Genomic DNA, 25,407 nt, shown 5'->3' on the forward strand with positions numbered 1-25,407 from the left:
ATCGTACTTGAGTCGAAGGGCAGAGGCTGAGATGCCTTGAGCATCGCTATGTACGGATGCATCTGTGAATACTTGGAGATAATCTAGAAATCTTTCGAACATGTACGACTGATCCAATTGTAATATTGCCGAAACAGACCTATCAGACTCTTTGTGTATGTCACAAATTGTGAGATACATGAGGCATATGCATTTAGATATATTTTGGAGACAGAGACGTAACCGAAGAATCTCCGCATTAGAATCTTCGCACAACACAAACGATGCACCACACCGAGACACTAAGCTCTCACGTAGCGAGGTATCCGAAGTACGTATAGGCCGCTTATATATGTTTGCCACCGTCGTAGTACCACCCCTAAGACTCGCCGTAACTGCGCCTGTACACTCAAACTCATCATCACAGAGGTTATCTGTGTCAAGAACCATGAAATCCAAGTCAGCGCGAACGTATATTGATGCTTTGAAGCATTTTTGAAGTTATTTTCCGTTCTTCTTGCTTTTTTACTTGTTTTTGTCTCTCTCACCTATCGCATCCCTTTGCCCCTCCCCAGTAAAGGGTAGCCGACCGGAGATAATCTCTGGTTAACCTCCCTGTCGTTCCTTTGCCTTTCTCTCTCTCTCTCTGAAGCATTGCGAGTATGAGTTGCGTCGACACACTGGAAAGAGCCACAGGCTTGTTCCGCGCATAGAGTGTTACTGTAGCATCGCCCACGAAGTCTGGTAGTCGATATTCGTCTTTCCTTACATTAGTTTCCTGAAGCGCTATCCCATCTGGCGGATTCTTCATAGCGATGAATCGAAGGCCTAGATGAGCGTGCCGCGGTCGCAGCAACCTCACATTCCATTGCAGCACAAACGGGTGAAGCTGCTGAAAACCGTTAAAATTATTTCCGGTTTAACGTCTAGTAAAGGCCGTCGAGGACTGGGACGAGGGCCTTCAAAAGTTGCTCTGCTGCTGATGCTGCGGGTGTCTAACGACTGGCGATTAGATATCTGATGACGTTGACAAACATCTTCAGAAGGTTGACAAGTTGCACATAATCGTTGGCTGAGACAGTTTATGTACTGTGTTTGCAATGTTCTCCATTGCGGCAGCAGTCTTTTTAGAGGCTTGTTCCGATTATTTCAATGGCAGCACTGGCCACGATGTATCCGAGAAGTAGAAGGTCCGCCCCTCTTCTTTTCCATGAGTTGCGACTTTGTCATTCTTTGAACGTACTATTTTTTGCTTAATCGAGTTATCTTCAATCGGTGGACCAGCCTTACGGCGACGCGCGTTTTCATCTCCTGCTGTCTTCTTTTTGGCTTTCTCCTTTAGTGCCTTTAGTTCATCCTTCAATGAGGGACGTCCTTTGTCCATTGCCAAGTGCTCACCATTAGAGTTTGGGCATTGATATGTCTAACTTTCATAGGACTCTACATGGTGATTCCCACCGCATTTGGCACAGACCAGATCTCTGATGCAAAAGCTTTGAACATCACCAATCCTAAAACATTTAAGGCATTGTAAGGGCCTTTGTACGAAAGGCCGAACAGGATAGCGGACAAGTTCAGCCTTTATATGACTGGGCAGCTTTCCAGAAGCAAACAGTATCTTCATACATTTTGTCGAGCCCATCCTTCGAACGCTAATTGTTTTGCATGGTGGCGTGCAAACAGTCATGCTCTTAAAAACGTAGTCTTTGAGATCCAATTCTAGATCAGATACGACACCAGCTGCAATATGGCGTCCCTGTGGTACGTGAGGCCGCGTGTGGACACCGCAGATTTCAGACAAACCGAACAAAGTTTGCACCATCTTATCATTCATTGTGTCAACGGCAATGAAATTGTTCCAGGGGGTTCATGCGAACCTCTTGGATTAGCCTAGGGGCTAGATTGAAGAATAAATCATAAGTTTCTGTCGGGAGATAGCATTCAGGCTTACCATCGCGTCAACGGGCATGAAAGCTACCGTCGTAGCCACGATACTGCTGTACGTGATAGTCGCTTCGCATGAGGACAATGGCGGAGATGTCCGTCTTGAACGGCGGTGCTTGGTATGCATAAAGGCATCCTAATCATCCGGTCTTGAGTCAGAAAGTTCACAATCAGCAGCGTCTGGTCCTACTGAAGAACTGAGTCGCTTCCTAGTCGCGAGTGGCCTGTGCTGGCCGCCAGACGCGTCCAAGACCATCTCTTCCATGGAAAGTTCTTCGAGGAGCATCCCCCAGTAGAGTAGGAGTCTTCAGGGTTCAGCACAAACGTCGTTTCCTGTTGCTGATGCACGGAGAAACACATGAAGAAAAACTTCAGCACCAGAAGAAACTTCCAACCGAGCACGAAACAGCAAAATGAACTCACTTCTTTGTTCATGCCACGGGAAGGCTGCGTACTGCCACATCAAGAAATAAGGATTGCTTTAGCCTGCATTAGGGTGAAAAAAGCTAATTTTATCTGCTAGTTCAAGTGATATCAACAGCTCGCGGAGCAACAAATTCTCCTGAGGCATCAAAGCGGACTGGTAGTGATTGGCTCCGTTCCTTCACACAGCAGGTGGACAACTAACTGGTTCAGTGCGCGGTGATTGTTGAAAGTCAGCGCTCGCGTTGTTCATCGCGCTTTCTCGTTCGTGTTTTTTCTGCGTTATGAAAGTGCAATGTCGCAAAGTACAGTGTGCACATGCAGTGCGTCGCCCGCCGCCATGTGGCATGATGTCGCCGGTTGCTGTACCTATTGGTGCCTATTGAAGGTTTCCGAAATGGCGTTTCATCTAGTGTGAGAACTGTGGCAAGTACACATATGCGAGCTATAGGCTGCACTAATGTTCGATGTTATTGCTGCTGTATAAAGGTTCTTTCTGGCAATCAAACCGCCACAGCAAACTACTCAAGCGTTTCTCTTTTATGCTTTCGCAATAACATCCATTACTCGAAATGCCGAAGATGTTTTTGAGCCCTGTGTGGTTGCAAGTCTGAGAGTTTTTTATTCACCAACTTATATCGCCTGCCGGCAATATAATGGTCACCTCTGGTGGCAACGCCACTGCACGATCATGTGTGTAAAAGCGTGGTGGTCATGAGATTGAGGCGTGAAAGGGTGTACAAGCTTGAGGTAGAAGGATGTTTTCTTCGAAGAAAGGCAGGTAAATTGGCTTGAGATAAAATATGCCTATTCTGCTACTGCTGTCCACAGCAAAGGGGAAAGGGGGACGTAAATACTGATGAGAACAGGCAATGGGACGTGAGAGTCTAAAAATGTGTATGCGGTAGGCCCGTTTAAAGCCGTGCACCGGTGTTGCTCAAAGCTAGCCTCACGCCTGCGCGTCTGTGCTAAACCCCTTGGCAACATAAGAATCCAACTTGTAGAAAGAGAGAAGGAAAAGTGGTTAAGCATAAGCAGGAAAGTTAAATTTACTACGCGGATTAAAGCAAACTGAAAACCAGGAAGCTAAATGTCAGCTAGATAGTGAAATTAGTAGATTCCACAGCGTGCTAATCAACAAATATCAGTCCAAGCACTGTACTTCCAATCAGTATCGTGATAAGTAAACGATCTATAGGACTATTTTTCACTCTGATAAACTTGTGCGACTTTCTATGTCACGTCATTTGCAATGCAGGAATACCATATCAGAAGCCATGATTGTGTCGCTAACATTAATTATCAATAGTTAACAGTCAATTCTCACCGATTGATTGCATGCGCTTGCGGTTCAAAATTATAGGCCTAAAATCAATATGGTGAAGAAGGCAATGTGTCCAGAATTTGAACGTCCGTCTCCCACACCCTTACGCCCTCAAACGTAGAAGTATTGCTTCTCATTGGGACTGCATGTTACTTAGGAGCTCCTTCTTCTAATTCTAGTGAGGCCAACCAGTGTCACAGCCAACATGCTCATTCGAAGCATGGGGCCCATATCGGAGCTCGACATGGTAAGTTCGCTTCTGTAATACTGCCTAATAAACGCAAACGAGATTTAAAGATTTCACAAGAGGGGATACGTGCCATTGAGTAAGCTTTCTCTTACTTCTTTTTTCTTCTTCTGTTGCTTAGAACAATCGCCTTTTACGTCAGCTGTTCTACAACCACTTGTATAGCGCGTGCACATTTGGGTCTCACGAGGATTACGCTGTCTTTGGCGTCGTATCTTGAGAAACACACACACACTGGGGTGTTTGTTTCGGTAGACCGCAGCGTCCCGCCCTTTGCCTTTCTCTTTGCAGCAGCGTTTGTTTGCTCGCTATGAATTTGGAGCGTTTATCAGCTCGATGTTGCTTACAGACTTCAGCTTAGCATTAAACTTGGGCCCGCCATGGTTGCTCAGTGGCTATGGTGTTGGGCTGCTGAGCACGAGGTCGCGGGATCGAATCCAGGCCACGGCGGCCGCATTTTGATGGAAGCTAAATCCGAAAACATCCGTGTACTTAGATTTAGGTGCACGTTAAAGAACCCCAGGTAGTAAAAATTTCCGGAGCCCTCCACTACGGCGTGCCTCATAATCAGAAAGTGGCTTTGGCACGTAATACCCCATAATTTGATTTTTAAGCATTAAACTTGGTCTCGCGCGGTGATACACCCAACCTATCTTGAAGGTAGTGAATGTTACGCCCAATCACCTCTAAAAACGCTTCTCACCTGCAACAACTTGATTCTAGCGATATCTCTAATACAACAGGTTCCCCAGAGAACTTCTGTAATGTATGTGAGTAAGAACGGTGAAGCTTCAGTTCGTTAAGGGTGCATAGTTAGTAGGCTGCGCTGCACCTCTTGATCGAAATGCGCGGTAATTCGATTCCTACTTGCCGAAACAGCTGTGCTCTTTATTTTTTGCGTGGCTGTCCTCACGGCCACAAAACACGTAAATTCATGATCAGTACTTACTGTAACTCCTTTACGCTATCCCTAAAGTGTGTCCTTGGAACGAAAGCTTCGTGCAGTCAAAGAGCAATTCGTCCTCGTCTGGGGCCGCATTCGATTTTCTGCTGGCTCGTTCGCGTTTGATCCCAATTACCTCGTTTCTAAACACAGAATAAAACGTGGGGAGCAGCGAAAGAAGCCTCCACTGACGCTCGCACTTCGCCCTATTATTCCACACTCGGAACAGGAGTACTCGATGGACTGCTACTTCCGGCAGCGTTGGACTGACCAGAGGCTCAAATTCAACGGCACCATCAACCCCATCAGCCTGCACATCAAGATGCTGGAGCGCATCTGGAAGCCGGACACTTACTTCCACAATGGCAAGGGATCCTACCTGCACACCATCACGCAGCCAAACAAACTGCTGCGCATATTTCGCAACGGGGATGTGCTCTACTCCATGAGGTAAGCCAGTCTATTTGTGTACGCGGCCAGGACCCGTGGGCCGTACATCTGTTTATGTTTGCGTGCGTACGGCTGAAAGTGAGAGTGCTTGGGCTCGTTCTGCTCATTTGTTTGCGTAAATTCTTTATTAGAAAGGGGCGTGGCTGGTTAAATAATGATCTGTAGTGCTGCTTGAATGGTGCGATGAGTGCGTGTTTAGCTGCTACCGTCACCATCCTGGCAATATTTAATGCAGAATTCGTTCTACCGTAGCGTCGGCACTGCGAGAGCACTCCCGCTCAGTCTCGACTATGGCTGGGAACCGTTGAGTGACGAGTACTTGTGCCAAGGACGCCATACAGCGAGATTTGCATGCAACCGTGAATGCTGTTACGACTTACTTCAAGCCTAAAAGAGAAAAGTAAATAGAAAAAACTAGTACTTGTAGCTGGGCTTGTTGGTACATATTCAGCACTCGTCCTGTCCTTGGCATTCCTCCGTGTTAAAAGTAGCGCTCCTATATATTTACAGAAAAAGAAAGCAGTTCAAACACAGGGATGAAAAATGACCACCATTACATTCGAGTTTGCGGTGAAATGGACAATTAGTTTTGAGGTATCACTTAGCCCTGGCATCAAAATTCTTTCGACATCGTACAATTTATCAGAGTGGTTCTTCTGCGGCATACTCTAGCTCCTGTCGGTCATCTTCCTTTCTGAAATACTAAACACTGATACCTGTATTTACTTTTCTTTTACTTAGTCTAGGTATTTATTTTAATTTTTTCACTGAGGTCAACGGTGAAAGAATGCTACCAAAGTAAAGCGCAATTTTCTTTCCGTCTCCTCGTGTCCTAATGCAGTTAGTTGCGTATGTTTTTCTCAACCGTCAGGTCATAACGTGTGTTATTGAGCAGCGCGTATATGAAAAACAAAGAATTCGATACTCCGCGTATAATATTATCGAGTTGACAACGGTTGCCCCCGAGAAACAGCGAGCACTTGTGTTTCTTTCGTACGGCTGACGTTACAAAAGTCGCCATGGTATAGACCTGAGCGTGGTTCCTATCTTAGGTCCCAGAACTTTTCTTTTGTCTATTTCTTCCTCTCTCTCTCTCTGTCTCTCTCTCTCTCTCTCTCTCTGGCATCTTTACCTTCTGACGTTCAAATGGCATTTTTACGCCTGCTTGGATCCGGAGCACAAAGGAAAACTATTTTCAGTGTCGAGAGAAGTTCGTGACGCCAGACCGACTCTCGTTTTTTTTTTTTTTTCGCTTTTACTTTCTCTAAGATGTCGGTGGGAGAAAAAGGTAGCTGTTGAGTCGGCATTCTAGTCACGCTTGCTGCGCGAATTTCGATGGATCAGTCAGTCGAAAAGATGGAACTGTCTGGCCGTGATTTACTCTCGAAGAGACGCACGGAATGAAGCTACTTGCTGATTCTTTTTTTCTTACTTCTCTCCTCACGTTTACTTTGAACGTTACGCTGCTGGCCACATGTTAGAAGATTGATTATCTTCAGCGCAGAAGTTATCATCACGAAGTCACGACCACGTCCTTGTAAAAAATACCTGTAGGAGGAAGCAACTTTCAACAAATACATATAGTAAGTTTTGTAACTCGCTGACGTCTACAGATTGCGCATGACAGTATTTATCGAGTAAACTGCTTTGATTATAAGCCTGTCGAATTGATGAACTTACAGGCAAGCTTTTCTTCCTAGTTTTCACCAAGTTTCCTTCGAGGGGCTTTCCAGTAGTTAGAAGACAGCATGCAGAGATATGGCCAGATCTTACAGAGAACGTAAAACTTGGTATTCACGCTGTGCAGATATGCTGGTAATCTGCGTTGATATTTGTCCTTCATAGGCTTCAGATACGTTGTGCTGACTGTGTTTTGAGTGGCAGGCTATGTTTGATATACGTGACGCTTTGTTCCTTCGTGGTTGTATTTTATTTGTTTGTTTTTACAGCAAGGCTGTTAGGGGAACATCCGCAGCGCTTTTTGTGCGACGGCGGTAGGTGGCGAGGCGATAGATATCAAATGTCAATTACAGACCTGCCAGCAACGCAACCTGCATCATAAGCCCGAATTTGCTTTGAAACATAGTTATTACGAATTATAGAATAAAATCTAGCTTGCGTATGTCTCACTCGAATAGATTGAGCGGTTTATCTTAGGCAGTATTTCGTCATTTATTGCTTCTCACGTCAGGTTTCACCGGCCCCATGTTGGAAGTCAGCCAGGAGATTTAAATCCAGCTAGGTCACCTAAAAAATCTCCCAAGAATTTTGCAGGTACTACGTCTGGGCGTCTCGTAAGGTGTAAGGACTCCATTATGCATCTTCAAAGTGTAAGTTACGCAGATTAGTATGCATCTGCGAAGGAACTTTGTTCTTCCTGCGTTTGTTGCTTTGTTCGTTTTCCTCTCTACTCATTTCTTATTTGCTGAAGTTTATGTTTTGCGCGTTTCTGTGATCGCAGGCCTTTTAGTGACTTGGGCTACTATGGTGGCAGTCATTAAACAAACAAGAACACCAACAAGAGCGCGATATATATATATATATATATATATATATATATATATATATATATATATATATATTATTTTTTTCGGGGATGAAAGTAAAGAAGGGGGAAGGATGTCATATCCATGAAATCGCGATTCATTGCATTGAGTCCTAAGTGTGCTTTGACGATACTGAACGCTTTGGGCAAACAGAATGGGTTGAGTGTGGGAGAAGGTAAAGAATGACGGTAAGTGCAGGGCAGCTAATGGTACTCGTGACCAGAGTTGCTGAGGAGTTGGAATGATTCCGGAATAATTACACATTTTCAAACACCCGGAATGGAATGGGAATGGGAAGTGAATGGTGATAAAATGAGAGCCGAACATTTCGAAATGAAGTAGGAATGGGATGGGCACGTGTGTAACCAGCGCTGTAGTTTCGAGCTTACACACCGCCCCTTGCGCAAATCGCGCGCATTGTTCAGTCATACAGACCGAAGAAAATGCAAGGTGGGGTACGTTCAAAAGCCGCGTGAAAAATAAAAGTTTGGGGCACGTCGCTATTCCTGCGTGGTTCATTTCCACAACTAGAAAAGCCGTAGTATAGCTCTGTCATTCTATTATTGTTTCGTGACGACTACGAGCATGAGTGACGGCGATGTTGGATTCAGGCAGGTGCGACCGCACGCCGTTTCCACTATTTCTTCAGTGTGTCCAGCCAAATATCCGTGTGCATTTTATTTCATTGAAGGCGAAAATAGCAATACTTATATGGTACAAAAATATATACATGTTTTTTAGTACAAAGACTATATACAGCCGGCATTTTTTTTTTTCGGGACGCTACGAGTAATATTAGTACCAACCGGCTTATAAATGCCCACTAGGTTTCCAGCCGTACGGGGTGCGTTTGACAGCGCCTGGTGACAAAATGAAGGGTAAGAAAATGACAATGCTAATGATACGATCTCACGGCGAACATACACGGTGAACATATCGTGTTTACTGCAGAAAAGCACCGGCCGCATTGGTTACGCAGCTTCCATTGGCTGCGAACATTGGTTACGCAGCTTCCGTTCTAGGCAAAATGATGTCCGCTAGGGTGAAGTGACGCGTAATGTTCTTTTCAGTAAAAAAAAAAAACCATGCCTACGGTCAAACGTTTAGCACCACCGAAATTTCCGATACAAGTTCTGCTGCAGTGCATGGCTACCTACGGCGCACAGCGAACAGGCTCGGCCGTGCTCGCGTCGCAGCTGGCGGTACCGCAAGTATCGGCGTGTTTTCTCCTCCGCGTTAAATTACTGTGAGTAGAGGATAAAGCGGCAACAACCGCAACACAACATTGCTGCTTGGGAGCGTTGGTCGTTCTAAAGAAATGTCAGCTACAGATTCGAAGTAAACCATGAAGGCCCTATATCAACTATATCAGTGGCGGGGGTGAGGCTGGGGGGGGGGGGGGGGGGCTGCGACGCCAGAGCGTAGCCGCGACCACTCCTCTATCGCTGAATGGCCACGTCATTGTGCCGCAGGGAGGTCTCGCAGGGAGATCATCTGCGTGACAGGCAGATCTCACCGTTTGCAAGCAAGACCGCCGTCTGCCGGCGATCCGCGAACTGCTAACGGCAAGCTGCTGTGGCGCTAACGGGGACGCTCCTTCGATTTCGGCTTCATGGACGCCATAAGCGGCTCCAACGAAATCAAAGTCACTCTGCTTACGAAGGAACTCTCACTTTTTGCGTCTGGTTTGTGGAGAAATGGAACAAGCGATTGTTTATCTGAGTTTCGACGGCGTTCATAGCTTCTTTATACTCCTAAATTGTATTTCGCTGAGACCCTCAACCACCGTTGCCAGGCCTCGTTTTCTCAACCTAAAAAGGCAATATACTGCATGGTATCCTCGCAGGACCTCTTACATTCAGTCGATCCTTTTGAAACCGTACGGCAACACGATCGGCAGTATCCGCTTGCAGCTCCTCGTGACGTGGCTCTCACGTGGTTTTCTGCGTAAGACACTTCTAGAGCGTTGTTCACAAGTACCTTGTCGTCGATGATCGTAGCTTAATCACTATTTTCGCTATTCACGGTGAGAGAAACGAAAAATAAAAACAGGCCAGCCTCGCCAAGGTTACAGTTTCCTAAAACGTACGCAAACACAACGTGCCCCCTGCGCCACCGCGTACGTTTGCGAGACTAAAGGTGGCGGCACTTTCTCACTTAGCATTGACATTTGTTGGGCGTGCTGGTAAACTGAAAGCATATTTAGCGCCGGCAAACAAGGACTTAAGGGAGACGACACCACAATGCGCTAACTTCAACAACTTGATTTTAGCGCCAGGTTAGCGCATCGTGGTGTCGTCTCCCTTAAGTCCTTGTTTGCTGGCGCTAAATATGCTTTCTCACTTAGACGTCGCTGAAGGCCTTTTTTCACGAGCGTCCACTAGGCAGCGCTGGTTTCCCACAGTGCTTAAGCGCTAAATGTTGAAGTTAGGCGAGTCTACAAAACCGCTAAAGTTTTGAATCTAGGCATCTGAAGACCACGAAACCGTTTTGCGTTCTAAGGTTTAAGCTTGTTTATAGACAGCAGTTTGTAGTTGCCAAAAATTATTCGATTTAGCAAGATCATGCTTGATCTACAATGCAAGGATGGAGGCCAAAATGACGTTGCAAATGGTTGCACCCTGCACGAATCCGCGGTGATTTGGAACACGCGCCACATCTTTTCACACACTGTCTAATAACCAGAAGGCGCAATAACAGAGTCACAGGGATGCGCTGGAAGACAAATGATACCCGTTAACATATACGAGTAAATATGAAACAAGAAAAAAGCTCGTACTTTAAGAAATTACAATGCTTTTCATTTTTTGAAGTAGTACGCACACGAAAAACATAGTACGTAACATTATTTGTGACGTCTTTAAGGCTTCAAAAAATATATTTTGGTTGCTAGGCGCGCAAGCGCATGTAGCACCCTAAGGAAAGAATCATAAGGAAAGCGTTTTGTTTACTGGAATCGGAGAAGTGGACTGCCTCAGCTCGGCCACTTCAGGAGCGGGGAAAGGGTGCAAGTTTCACAATCCTGGCGCGTTAAAAGGAGGGGCATTAACGAGGTTTTCCACTCTTCGGAATGGACTGCGAATGGAATGGAATGGAGAGCCCCATTCCGCAATTCAGCTTGCGTCTCACGTCGCGCACACAACGAGTGGAGGTGGTGGCAAACTCGCTCACGCGCATACATAGGCGACTTGACACAGGGGCTCGCTGTTGCTTAACAGCCAGCAGGTTCCGTACTGACAAACGCGCGCGATGTTCGGCAGTGCGCAACAGCAGGCGCAGTAAACAGAAAACGATTCACGTGGCCGGTACTGCAAGGTCGCCAGAGTTAGCACAGAATAGCAGCAGCGAGATGCAAGATGTAGCGTAAGCAGCGTTGCGCTCATTTTAACGTGACTCGCGAGGTCCCCGGCAATTTAGTTGCCTGAGAGTGCGCAGAAAGTTATGACTTGTATGGTAATTTTTTTTTCACAATACTAGTACTATACTACAAGACCCTTGCAATAAATGTATGACTTCAACACTAAATCTGGGCTACGTGGAATGTCCTTTGAAGAATTTCGAATAATTCAGGCGTGATGAAGTCTTTTATGAGCTCTGTACTTATTGAGTTTCGTTCCCATCGAAACGTTCCCTCCGCGACCGAATAGGAAATCCAGTAGCGATTCTGCCTAAGTCTCAGAACGTCATAACACTTCGCTATACTGTTATCGGTACTTGTGAAACATAAAATATACATCAAAGTGAGCTTCTTTCACATTATTTAAACAGACAGCTTTGCACTATTAGGCATGGCGATGCAGTCTCCTAAAACGTTGCGCATAGTGGGAAGCGCTTCATTCACTTTGTTGGTCGTGTGCTGTTCGCGCTGGTGCGCTGTTTGTTTGTCGTGCGCAGTGTCTGTCGTGCGTTGTTTAGGCGCTGTTCTGCACCGATTTGTGGGCAATGTAAGTCCTGAAGCACTTACACTGCACGTTTGAGTCATTCAGTAACGTTGAGTTTGAAATAGTTCCCTTCAACACTTGAATTTCTGTGTATCAATAATATGAACATTCAACAGCGTGATGCACGCACCTGCAATAAATTTCCTCACAGAATATAAAATTTGGTCATTTTGTATATTTATCAACATTTCAGTGCAGCCGATCCTCTTATACACCCTGCGGCCTTTCCGCACTCCTTTCTGAACATAACATAGCAGGAAAAGACATGATCAATAGCACCTGTTAATTAAATGGGCATCATTGTTTGAATAATTAGAAAAACTGCTAAGCTCCTGCTGTACTCTATGAACTCCTTGTTTCACGCAAGCTCGGTGTCTTCTCGTCTTCTTTGCACAAAATGCTACACAATGAGCAAGGTTTTTTTAACGTAATCTTACTCTTAAAGAAACGCAAATGTCTAGTTTTGATAAAAAACGATTAGCTAACGCGGGCCATCTAAAAATAACGTAAAGTTGTCAAGGAATGAAAACCCCGGTTAAAACAAATGACATCACGCTTAGTTTGAACACGTGTGTGTGTGTGTGTGTGTGTGTGTGTGTGTGTGTGTGTGTGTGTGTGTGTGTGTGTGTGTGTGTGTGTGTGTGTGTGTGTGTGTGTGTGTGTGTGTGTGTGTGTGTGTGTGTGTGTGTGTGTGTGTGTTGATAATGACGGCCCAGGCTAAAAAAAGAATAAATAAATACGACAAATGACGAACGCTACCGTCAATATATATTCGCACATATGCCCGTCGAAGCTCGCAAGTTACTCCAATCTTGAGCTATTCAAAAACACGTCTTTTCAAGAGTTACTTCTTACGACGCACTTTCTAGCGCCGAAAAGAAAAACTCAGACGCAAAGGATAGTGAAAGTATCGTCCTTTATTTAGGCGTGAGCTAATCCCATAAGAAAGATAAGGCCTTCCATTGTGTGACGCCAGTGCACGTCTTAATGCCTGGTTCCAAGGCTTTATTCATCTTAGGCTGGGCTCTTGTGCCTTCACAGTTACCTCGCTGCTTCCATAAGAGAAAAACTGCATAGCTCATACGGCGCTTTATCTGAAAGGCCATAGGTTGAATCCATCGCTGTGCCGAAAGAGAGAAAGGGAACGGCCGGGAGGGGAGATTGACCACGTTGCGCCGCGTTTACTCTGCTCTACACTGGGGGGTCGGGAAGAGGAATCGATGAGAATGAATAAATGTGATGCGCCCCGAGCACTTAACATCCTTACCCAGCTTTACACTCAAACGTAGTCACAGAGCCCAGTTGTCTTCAAATAGGACACCAGCCTCAGCAGCCCAATGTCAATTACTTGGGCTAAGCCACTTCTTTGGAATGACCTTCGCGTGCCCTAGCAACACTAGTCATGCAACTGAACTAATACACAAGCTCTGCTGACTTCTTGTGCAGATATAGGTCGAGTCCAGTATACGAATAAGTTAGTCTCGGCTTCTGTTCTTGTCTATTAAATTATAATCCTGGCTTCTCTAAACGCTCCGTCACGTCGTTGCGACGCGACTTTATTGTGCTGCTTGCGGCTTTGAGTCGTGTTCACAAATGCCTCCTGTTTTCGTAGCGAACAGTGTTTGGTGCAACCGCTACTACGCGCTGTGATAGCGCCGTAGAAGATAAACACGTAATCAGAAGTACATGCTAATCCGGTCGATATTCATTATGATCGTAATTGTCGTTCAGGTGCCTAATGAACTGACTAAAATTTATCCTAGGTAACTATTCTTTCTACATTTCGGTTTTGCTTACGAGTTTTCCATAACCTTTGCAGGCCTGTCAGTAAATACAAATCAAACGGTACGTCGTGACGCTGTACTCCTTTCTAGTTTTCTTTTTTTGTGTAATGAAGGCTTTGTATGACGTTAATTTTCTTTGTATGTACTTCTCGTCGTCCTGTCATTAGTTACGACCACCTGGTGTTCATAATATTGTAAACAGTTCCAGTACGTGCATTATTTTATTCATTCTAATAAATACCATGGAATAAAAAATAACGAAAAAACGTGGTTGCTCAGTGGCTATGGAGTTGCGCGGCTGTGCACGAGGTCGTGGGTTCGATTCCTAGCCGCATCAATCGAATTTTGATGAAGTCTAAATGAAACACTCATGCACCGTGCATTGCGGACACGTTCAAGAACCCCAAGTGGACAAAATTAATCCGGTGCCCTCAACTACGGTGTCCCTCCCAGTGCAGTTTCCGAAGGTTAAAGCCAGCAATTTATCTTTATGTGCTGCTATTGCTATTGCGACGACACCATATAACACATCCTTTCCTGCTGCTGTTATTTTGATGAACAATCAATCCATATACTAGTGATATCGTCCACAAGAAGTCGCAGGTTCTTGGGTGTTGTGATTGACAGAGACTTGTCCTGAACTCGTCACGTGAACAACGTGAAAAAGCGACTCATTGCTGTATGTCATCTGTTCAGGTTCCTTGCAAGGAAGAACTGGGGGGTGTCCACACAATCCATGTTACAGCTGTACGGGGTATTGTTGGTTGGGCTGCTCCGGTACAGCCTACCTGTAGTATACAACACCTGCAAGACCAATTTGCGTACAGTTCGGAGCATTCAAGCCCAATCTCTGCGGACATGCCTTGGATTACCACGCAGTGCGTCAACGGCTGAAACTGTTGCCATTACTCAAGATTGTTCAACTACGACGCCCATCGCTATCGAGAAAATGCGGGTACATGTCAGGCACACTGCCCGGACCCCTTACTACCACTTCGCTGCACTCACCTTAGAAAGACCCCGCGCGTGATATAGCACAACTCTCAGTGCATATCGTACCTCGCTTACATCGGTTTGCCCACCTGCGGCAAGATCGGTGTCTCCTCCGTGGTGTTTGTGCTGAGAATTCCAGGACTTCAGAAACAGTCAGATCTGCCACCACTTGCACTAAAACAATTGAGTTTACTCCTGTTGTACGAGAAATACGGTAGCCACGTACACATCTATACTGCCGGATCGACCACACCGACAAATTCTGAGGGTGCTTTGTTTATACTCACGAGAGAAGTAACACTGCGATTCAAGACTTCACATGTCTCGACGTCCATGGCTGCAGAACTCACGGCTCTGCGCAGTGTGCTTCAATTTATTCACACAGAGAGTCCCGGTACATGGGCCGTGTTTTCCGACTCGAGACAGGCTTTACACAGCATGCAGTCAATTCTCGGACGTGGAGCTCACGAACAGCTAACATATGAAATCGTCAAACTTTTTTCCCGACGTCAAACAGATAGGTCACGAAATTATTGTCCAATTGCTACCTGGCCATTGCGGGATCAGTGAAAATGATCAAGCAGACAAAGCTGCTCGAGAGTCACATCACGAATAACACAGCATTCCCGTTCCTCTTTCCAGGACAGACGCTGCAAGGCAGCTTCGTCACCTGGCACGCAAGCTCTCTTTAACAGAGTGGAACACCCCAAATATAAGGCGCACCAGGTTGTACGAACTGAACCCTTCGCTACAACTCCGACCTCCACCCGGGCTTCACCGATGTGAGGCATCGCTTCTATACCGGCTGTGGTTGGGAGTAAATTTCACTAATCATTCACTAATCATTCCAATCACTACTTTGATTAGAATGACAGGGCTGCGTGCGACGTCTCCGGTGGGGAAGAGAACATAGAACATTTATTGTGTCATTGTCATCATATTCAATCGGAAAGACAAGCAATATCTATCGCATTCCGACGACTGGACGATCGGTCGCTGTATGTGCAGGTGCTACTTGAAGACCGTCCCTATCGACCGTCGGCCCACAAAGCTATGAAGGCACTTTTGTCTTTCTTGAGGGCGACTGGCCTGTGTGAACGTCCTTGACTCGCTCAGGCGCTCTACGTGCGTGCGCGAGCTCGCCGTGGCTTTCCTCCCCCTCCCCTAACGCTCTCTCTCTTATCTTTCTATTCCCTCTTTCCCGTCTCCCAGAGTGCATTACCCAACCAGACACGTTTCTGGTTAGCATCCCTGCCTTCTCTCTTTATTTCCTCCTCCTCTTCCTTCTTTTGATGAACAAATAAAGCTTATGCGTGCCACACCGTTATGTATGGAATCTCTCTACTGCTATCTGTTCTTCTTTAATGTCGTTTATTTAACTCAAGATTAATATATCGAAGCGGCGCTCCTGCTCAATAAATAGAAGCCTGCAAAACATCGCGATCGCATTTCTTTCTAAGCGAGTGATCTGCGCAATAGCTAAAAGAATTAGCGCCTCTCCCCTCGGAAGAGAGCCATGTAGGCAAACAGTGCGTCATTAAACAGCGCAAGGTGCGCGATTTATCATATTCGCTTCAGTATCATAGAGGTGCTAATTCCACCGATATGAATTCTAGGTGCGTAACTGTCTGTGTTACAAAAGTAAGATCGATCGCTACGGCCTCATTAACTTGTGAAGTAAGGAATACCGATCCAGGTACCGCATCTTCTCTTTATTTCGTTCCTTGAAGAGCTCGTGAATAAGTGAACGTCCGCGTTCTGAATTTCTTTCTGCGTAAATTTTTTCCCGCCAATGACTCCCTTCTCGTTGTCAATAAGCAGGAAAATAACCATAACAAATAAGATTTCTGGCGTATATGCAACTAATACGTCTCTATTGGAAATTTTGGTAAGCTACGGAAGTGATTCATTTGTAGAACGCTGGTTTCAGTCTCTGTAATTTTTCAAGTTTTTCTTTGGTGTCTGCGGACGACGCCGTTCCTGTGACTGCGGGAATGGACGTGGAATCACCGGGTCCTTCGTCCATACCTTCCACGTCGACTGCAGCCGCTCCAAGAAAGCGCTCCGGCCACCCGAGCACACTTATATACTCTTCGGTCAGTGATGAAAGCTCGTATGAACGTGACTTTGTGCCCGTTACAAGGCGTAAAGCAAAAAGAAGACTACATATGTGTTCTCTTTCAGTAAGTAAGGATACCATGATTACGCGAGGGCCACCGGTTCAAACTATTTGGTTTGTACCGGTGGATGCTGCTGATAGTCTTAACTGGCTTAATCGTCAAGCCACGTCTGTGTCTCTAGAGGCCCTCGCCCCGGAACAAATCACAGACGTGAGGATCAACGGTCGCAACAATGTTCTCGCTATCGACGTTCCGCAACGTATTGCGCTGGATGCATTGGACAAAGTCAATGTGTCGGGGGACATCCAATGTACGCTCTTAAATACCAGATGGCAAGGACTCTAGAAGGGGTTATTTACGATGTCGACACTTCCATCAGGGAAAGTGACTTTCCGATTCTCATCAAGCCGCTGACGCAAGGTCTTCTCATACTACAAGCCTGCCGCCTTCGCGATGTGTAAAACTTGTTTTCAAAAGAGGCATCCTTCCATCACAGGCCAAAGTTGGTCATTTCCGACATGCAGTGCGGCCGTTTGTGCCAAGACCACTTCAGTGCCGGAACTGCTGTAAGACGGGACACCTCAGTCCTATTTGTAAAGATTCTGCCGTGTGCTCGCGATGCTCAGAGTCACACAGTACAGACGCCTGCCATGAAGAATATCGCAAGTGCCGCAGTTTTCATGATCCCTCACAATGTGTCTTCAAAGGATTGCCCAAACATGAAGAAGGAGATGCAAGTGTTGAAGCAAATGGCCAGAGACGGTTTCACTCACAGAGGGGCTGCTGCCAAGGCAAGACGTCGGTGCTGTCGTCGCCGGAGACCTTCTAGTAAACCTGTTGCCGAAGCTAGGGATGCGCCCATCCCGCGGACGGTCCACCCACCAGCACAACCGCCCAGCAATGCCAGCAACAAGCACCCTGAGAAGGCCACAAGTATCATTGGTCCACCTGACGTGTGGCCAGCGCTGCCCGGCCAGCAGAGCCGCAGCATCACTCATCCAAGGGCAGTTCGGAACGCCTCTGTGGCAACAATCAAGATAAGGAGGTCATAGCAATGGTAAAAACCCTCATGAATACCCTTCGAGTGCTCTTAACTAGCATTCGTACTCCGGCTGCCCATAGTGCAGTTCAAATCGTGAATGCTGTAAATCCGGTGCTGTCATGTCTGGAGAAGCGTCATGGTTCCTCCTCTGCAGCGCTTCTGTGAAGAAATCAAAGAAGATTTTCCAGTGGACTGCCCGAGGCCTCAAACCCCGCATTTCGGATAATCGGGCATTTGTATTTAAGAATCAGTTTCCGATTATCGTCATTTGCAAACTGTGCCTTCACAATGCCATACAATTATCTAGCTACGACGCTTTCAAGTCTGTTACCTGCAACGGCCACAGTAAAATCATCGTTTACATCAGGTGCGCGCTTACCTATATTGAACATACAGTAACATCTAATGATAACAACAAATACGTGTGCCTGACAGTAAAACGTAATAAGCTCACTTCCACGCTAGTAGGTGCGTGTATTTCACCTTCAAGCCGTTCTGACACGGAGAGATTAACCGCGTTGATATCAGCGACACCTTGGCCGTGGATTATCACCGGCGGTTTCAACGCGCATCACCGACTATGGGGAAGCCAGGAGATGGATTGTCGGGGAAGTCGAGTTTTCTCCTTTGCGTCAGATCATGAACTGTATTGTGTAAATTACGGCAGTGATATGTTTTTACAGGGACTGACATATAGCAGCTCTCTCGACCCGACGTTTGTGTCACGCAGCTTAAGTAACAAGGTACAGTTGTTTGTGGACTATGAAACCAAGGAAGCGACCATGTTCACACAAGATCAAGGGCGTAGGCAAGTCGCACATTACCTTTTCTTCACAGATAGACTGGTCAAAGTACAGGTCATCAAAAGGAAAGCACTGTCAGGAAAATGAAGAAAGTTCTCTTGAAAACCTAGAAGGCATAACCGAAGCTGCTACTCAAAACGCTGCCTCTAATTTTACACCTTTATCCCAGTTTTGCGAATATGAAACGGAATTGAAGCGGCTCCGAGCAATTCGTCGCCCTGCTGAACGACGGTGTAGGCTCACCAAATTCATTTACAATTTGAGGGAGGCGAGACAGCTATAGAAGAAGATTCAGCGCCGAATCAATGTGCTCCAGTCTCTAAGATGGAAATATTCTTTTGAGCGTCTTTATTTCTGCGTTTAATAGGCGAGGCCTTGCGGCAGAAAAGGGGTGCTCTATGGGAGAAGGGGAGGGGGACCGGTACTCTCTTCTTCCTCGAGGTGGAGTGGTCCCAAGGTCGGCTCTGCAAAGAGGCAGTCAGGCCCTTCCTTGTGCCTGAAAAAGTCCAAAAAGGCACCTAGACAGAGTCCTTGGGCCCGATGTGCGATGGCGGGTCGAGCCACGCGAGTCGCTCGATCCACACAAGCCTCTATCTCAAATATAAAAAATTGTCCGTGGCCTACGAACATTGCCAAAGCAACAACCCCCCTTCAAGTGCCTTGCTCTCCACCAAGGTCGTCACGAAATTGAAGTAGCAGAAGACTTCTGCGCGAGGGTTGCCGGTGAGGGTTCCGCGTTCACCACGAGTAGTCTACGAAACGCACCGATGTCATGACATTCCCGATGGACAATCTGTCCCCTCTAGAGAAGCTTCAAGTAACTTTGGCAGCATGCAGGCTTTCCTTATCACCTGAACCTGATGGTGTCACCTACATGGCCCTGTGTAACCTCAGGTAAAACAGCTCGGTTTCTTCTTCTAACCGTATACAATGACACGTGGGGCAACGGATTTGTTTATCCGTCGTGGAAGTCCCGCCGGCTCGTTCCTCTTCTCAGATGAGGCAAATCTCCTCTGGGCCTTGCTTCCTATCGCCCCATCGCACTAGCCAGCTGTTTTGGAAATGTGATGGAGAGGATAGTACTGACTCGCCTAGAGTAGTGCCTGGAGCATAACGAGATATACTCCGATGCTATGACCGGCTTTCGGCGTGGACGGTTCTCTATAGATAATGGTATTGACCTTGTCTCGTCTGTACAGCAACAAGCAAGCCTAAAGAGATTACCTGCGGTGATGTTCTTGGACGTGAAAGGCGCGTACGACAATGCATGAAGCTATTCTGGACGACTTGGGGAACATTGGATTGGAGGGCCGTGTCTACCAATCGATTTATGGTTATTTGAAGGGCAGAACCTCCTTTGTACAGACAGAAGATGGTACAAGAACGCACCGCTGTACCTGTCACGTTGTGCCTCAAGGTGGAGTCCTGAGCCCCACTCTCTTTAACCTTGCGCTCATCGGCCTTGTTGACGTACTTCAACGGTCTATGCATCTGTCAATATACGCAGGCATCTGCATCTGGGCATCAGGGGTGACGCGTGTACATGTACAACCACCTTTAAGAGCGGGGATAGAGCTGTCATCTGAGAAGTGCTCCCTGGTTGCCTTCCCGCGCAAGGCGATGGGCCCATACGTCTTTAAAATCAATGGACAGGCTATTAGTTATGAGAATAACGAACGCTTTCTGAGAGTAATTATAGATCGTGATTGTCCTGAGCCCTCATATTGCCTACATGAAAAAGAAGCTCAATATGATCACCCATGTGCTGAGATTTCTTGCGGGAAAATCGTGGGGTGCATCTGTACGAGCGGTACTTCAACTTTATGGTGTACTTTTCTTCGGGTTCGTGCGCTACAGCTTACCTGTTCAGGGCAGGATCCGAAGAACAAACGTGCACGTCCTCCAGTCGGTTCAGGCTCAAGCACTGAGAAGATGCCTTCGCCTTCCGAGATGTGCATCTTCAGCAGACACTATGGTCATCGCTCGTGATGACCCAATCACAACATATATTCGCGTCGATGCCTTAAGAATGTACATCAGGCATTTCGCCTGGCTTCCATCACACCACCTTGCCTCACTTTCTGCTTCTAGGCTACTTTCTGCATTCAGAGACGTTACTGCTTCGCCTCTTGCAGTGCTTCCCCCGAACTTCACGCCCTCAGCAAAACCACCATTACCGTTGTGGTGCCTACATTCCGTCGAAGCCCTCCTAACCATTCCTGCAATCCAAAAGAAAACACAGTCGTCATTTTTAGCTCTACAACAAGCCACACTACGGCTCCTGCGTGAGAAACACAGCGGACGCCTTTACATTTACACGGATGGTACAGTTTCTTCTGCAAGCTCAGCAGGAGCAGTGGTTATTCCCGTGAAGTCCGTCACCATAAAGTTCAAGACATCACATTTTAATCGTCGACAGCTGCAGAACTCACCGCCCTCCGTGCTGCTCTAGAGTTCGTAATCGAAAAACCGTCACAAGCATGGTCAATCTCTCCAGTGAATTATGTCGCCATTTCTTCATGGACCGAATGAGAAATTAGTCACTGGCATAAGACTTCTTCACCACCACGCAATAGAGAAAAAACACAACATAGCTTATCAGTGGATGCCGGGCCATTGCAGTATCTACGGAAACGACCGTGCAGATGAGGCCGCCCGATCTGCTCATGATGATGCCCACTGTGTAGCTATACCATTATCGAGAACAGACGCGCCTAGAGGGCTTTGTTCGCTTGTACGTGAACTTACACTCGTACAGACGAACTCGACGGAATTCACCAACGCTCGTCTACACAAATTGGATCGGAAGCTACGGCTCCGCCTTCCGTCAGGACTACCTAGAGCTGAGGAGACGCTTCTGAGCCGCTTGTAGCTTGGCGTGTCCTTCACAGCTGCGTAGTCATTTCGGATAGGAATGGCCAGCAGCCCTACATGCGATAACTGTAACTGCGAACAAACAATCGACCACCTTCTCTGTGAGTGTCCCCACTTCAGTGTGCCCAGGAAAGAACTTTAAACTCTGCTATATGGTCTTGTCAAACGCGCTTTGTCGGGGGAAAGGTCCCGGGACACTGGCCGAGACCATCCTCAGCACAGAAGGCTTTAAGAGCATTGTTGCGCTTCTTGGGGAGGACTGGTCTTAGGGACAGACTTTAAGCAGTGCCGTATTCTCCGTTCCTTTTTCTAATGTAATTTTACTCTTCCCCTTTTTTGTAATATCGCTGTTCTATTATATTTTGTTCCCCTACCCCCTTTCTCCAGCACAGGGTAGCCAGCCGGTCTGAGAACTGCCTAACCTCCCTGTCTTTCCGTCTATTTCTCCTTGTCCTCCTCCTTGGTAGACTACACTGCAGTGCCGCGTCCCATTAAAGGGTGGCTTCACTTATGGCAGCTGCTGATTTTTTTTTCTTAATTCGATTGCAATCAAAAAGCGGTAACGTGATATACGTTTGCTGCACCGAAAATGCGTGAATGATTGAAGTTGTTGGTCGTAAGAGTGAGTGAGTGAGTGAGTGAGTGAGTGAGTGAGTGAGTGAGTGAGTGAGTGAGTGAGTGAGTGAGTGAGTGAGTGAGCGAGTGAGTGAGTGAGTGAGTGAGCGAGTGAGCGAGTGAGTGAGTGAGTGAGTGAGTGAGTGAGTGAGTGAGTGAGTGAGTGAGTGAGTGAGTGAGTGAGTGAGTGAGTGAGTGGTGAACCTTGATGACTATGTTATAAGAAAAACTGTCATCTACGCGATAGTATCCCGAAAGTTTCTTGGCTCAATTGGTAAACGATTCCTTTGCCGCTTTATATGAACATAGAGCATTATGAGATCGCAGGTAATTAAGCTAGCCTAATCGTTACCGTCCCATAACACGATCGCCTGTGCACTGAGGGCAATTCCGGTGCTTACTAATAACACCAACTCGCTTCTTTCGACTTCCCGCAGGCTGACAATTAAGGCCAGATGTCCCATGCAGCTTCAAAGCTTTCCGATGGACCGCCAGTCGTGCCCCTTGACATTCGGCAGCTGTAAGTGTAATCACAACTCTTCTATAATACACCCTACAAAAACACAGGTGACACAGCCTGCGTCAGTAACTACATAGCGCCTGTTACAGGGTGTTTATTCGGACTTCTTAACTAAGGAGGTCTCAAAGCCATTCTGTCAACGTTCACGGTATAAAAAGGCACCATGCTTGGAATATTTGCTTGCCAATTCATTTTACAGTTCCCCTTGTGTCTCTAAATGCGTTTTGTCTGCTGTCGCTGTTCTCATGGCTTCTTCGGCAACATGCGTCCGGAGTCAGAAATTTGCAGACCACGGCATCGGCGAGTAAAATTAATGTTACATCACTTCTGCAAAATACGCTGATAAGAGCTTATACATGTTTTCCCGCCTCCGCATTCTCTCAATACACTACGTCGGCCGTGTGTGCGGCCGATATTCGGGTGCACATCACAGGCAGACGAGGTGACGTACCAAAGAAAAACTTTGCATGAACCGAGAGAAAGATACGAAGGAAAGGAGAAGTTAATCATAACGAAACATGTGGTTTGCTACCTTACACTGGAAAACGGGGTGGGGAGGGGGGCGGTGGAAAGAAAAGAATGAAGTAGAGATAGAGATGGAGAGTACAGACACGCGACCACAGCCGCGAATGAACACCGCAAACAACAGAGTAAATTAGATGCAGGTATTGGCGAAAGCCCTCAGGAGCTTCTGTTAAAGTTCTAAAGGCCCGTAATTAATCATGAAATTTGCATCAGCAGGAACTCGTTGGTGATATTTAAATGATTTCATAGAAAAACAAACAGAGGCATGGAGGTTTGTTTTATAAGCTGCAGTGAACCACTCATGCTGTTCTTTAAGCATTCACGCTGAGAGTTTGCATTATTCAGATAATTTGTTTAGGTAGCATGTAAATAATTTGGGTTCGTTACAGTTCACAGTAGCTTTTATACATTTACACTCTTATAAAGAAAACCAACGCATGGTTTAAAGAAGAGAGAAACTGTGAAATCCAACAAAAGCATGATCACGCGCATGCATGAAAACTGCAAAGTACACATGCATCAAATATTCACAGAGGAAGCAACACAACGTAGAATTGAAGAAAAAGATTGAAGAGCTAAGGTAGTCATTTAACAATAAAATATTTAATAGCAACAAACACACATCAGTATCGTCGATCTCCAATGAAAGACGGTTCCGTTCAGCACGCGCGCTGGAAATGAATGAAGGGCAGAAAGTAAGTTTTGCACGTGGCGATTGAACTATATTTACTTGATCTATTCTGCAACAAGGAGATGCAAATAGTATGAGGCAGGACAATATAAGTTGACATGGGCCCTTTAATGCAGAGGTCGTAGCGGGATGAAATGTATAATGAATAGGAAATATAAAATGCACTGTTTACGATATATTTTATATAGAATGAGCTTATTAAGACTAGACTTATGAAGCAGTATCACTTCCACCAGTTTCTCATCGCCGGAAAGAACGCCTTGATTCAAACATTCCTGGAATAGTTGCCTTCATTACGGATGAGTATACCTTAGTTTCCTTTATAACACCGACAGAAATGTCATCCACAGCGTTAGCGAACAACCAACATGACTACCGTCATGCCAAAAATCATAAGGTCCATATTTTCGTGAGGACATGTGCACACTAGTGAGCAACAGTGGAAAGTTCAAAATCAAAGTTGGTCAGAAACACATGTAGTTAGCAGAATGGCACATTTTTCACGAGAAAGAGGCTTTCGTCCGAGTTATTTTCACTTACCATGATTCAGAATATACCAAGGTTATGAGTGAGCAACCGAAGTAGGGTTTTATTAGGAAAGTTACTTCTTGGCGCCGCCGATTTACGTAAAGCAAGACTCAGCGGCAACACTGTTGCAAGCAAGCCACAGACTTTCCGTACCATGTTTCGTTGTTCAAAATAGGCACTGTTTCCAGCCCCCCTTCCCCCCCCCCCAGTTTCCGACCCCATGCAGTTGACCTTACCTACAAGCTCTATTATTCGGAACGCTCCAGCCTTCAGGAAAAGAACGTCTGTTGAATTCGAGTTTGCGCGTTTCTTCGCAACTATGGGAACGTTCTTGATTGATAACGTCCCAAATTGCGTGGCTCTTGTCGTTGTTTTACATCTTTCAGCAAGAGGTGTGACTGAAATACTCAGAAAAACACATTTACTTCTACAAGGATCGCTAAGAACCTGCATAAAGAGGATGGTAGAAGTAACATCACAAAGGCCAAGTCTTCTGTTAAATGTCAGGCTCCCGCCTACACATGCCGCCAGAAGATTGTTTCGGTCGTTGGCTTCGTGATCCGTAAGATTTTGACTGTGCTACGCCTCCAGCGAGACGAGGTGCCTATGAACTTTGGCCAGTGGCATATCATACAGCTGCTCCTTGTTTTCAGTTTCTTTTTCTTTTTACTTGTACCTAAACCAGCTGAATCCAGTGTTATGCTCGCACACTCGGTTTACTTACGCCACTGCTTTCCCCAGTATGGCAACTGCCACCTGCTGTTCACGACGTTAAAAAAAAAACAGGAAAATAGCAACAACTTTAATTATTTTTATTTATTTTTTTTTTTTGCAACGCGCAGGACGCTGAAAAGGATCGCAGGAAGCTTAAGCGCATAGGTTCAAAAAGTTTACCGATATATATAACGCGATCAACAGTGGGCGGACCACGAAATCCAATGTTTCGACAAGCAGACCTGTCAACACCGGGGACTTGCCTTGGGCCTGACAAACACAAGTCCCCTTGCGCCTCACAGCACTGTTCGGCAACTTTTGGTCCTCATTTCAGGTCCTTGCTTTCTTCTAAAACTCCGTTTTGCACAGGTTGTGTGATGAATTTTATGCTATCTGCAGAG

The 25,407-nt window shown here is 46.2% G+C and overlaps 1 protein-coding gene and 1 long non-coding RNA gene across 2 annotated transcripts in view; one reads left to right on the forward strand and one right to left on the reverse strand.

Annotated features, from left to right (window-relative positions):
* The window catches only part of LOC142577771 (uncharacterized), an 85,574-nt gene that overhangs the window by 32,792 nt on the left and 27,375 nt on the right, over positions 1-25,407 (reverse strand). The gene's annotated exons all lie outside the window — the stretch shown is intronic.
* LOC142577646 (gamma-aminobutyric acid receptor alpha-like) overlaps positions 1-25,407 on the forward strand; it is a 61,792-nt gene that overhangs the window by 11,400 nt on the left and 24,985 nt on the right. The window contains exons 2-4 of the mRNA XM_075687122.1: positions 3,850-3,917; positions 5,090-5,310; positions 22,466-22,548. Coding sequence (XP_075543237.1) covers positions 3,850-3,917; positions 5,090-5,310; positions 22,466-22,548 — 372 coding nt within the window. The remainder of the gene's footprint in view (positions 1-3,849; positions 3,918-5,089; positions 5,311-22,465; positions 22,549-25,407) is intronic.

This window comes from Dermacentor variabilis, chromosome 4 (assembly GCF_050947875.1).
Source record: "Dermacentor variabilis isolate Ectoservices chromosome 4, ASM5094787v1, whole genome shotgun sequence".
NCBI classification, from domain to species: Eukaryota; Metazoa; Arthropoda; class Arachnida; order Ixodida; family Ixodidae; genus Dermacentor; species Dermacentor variabilis.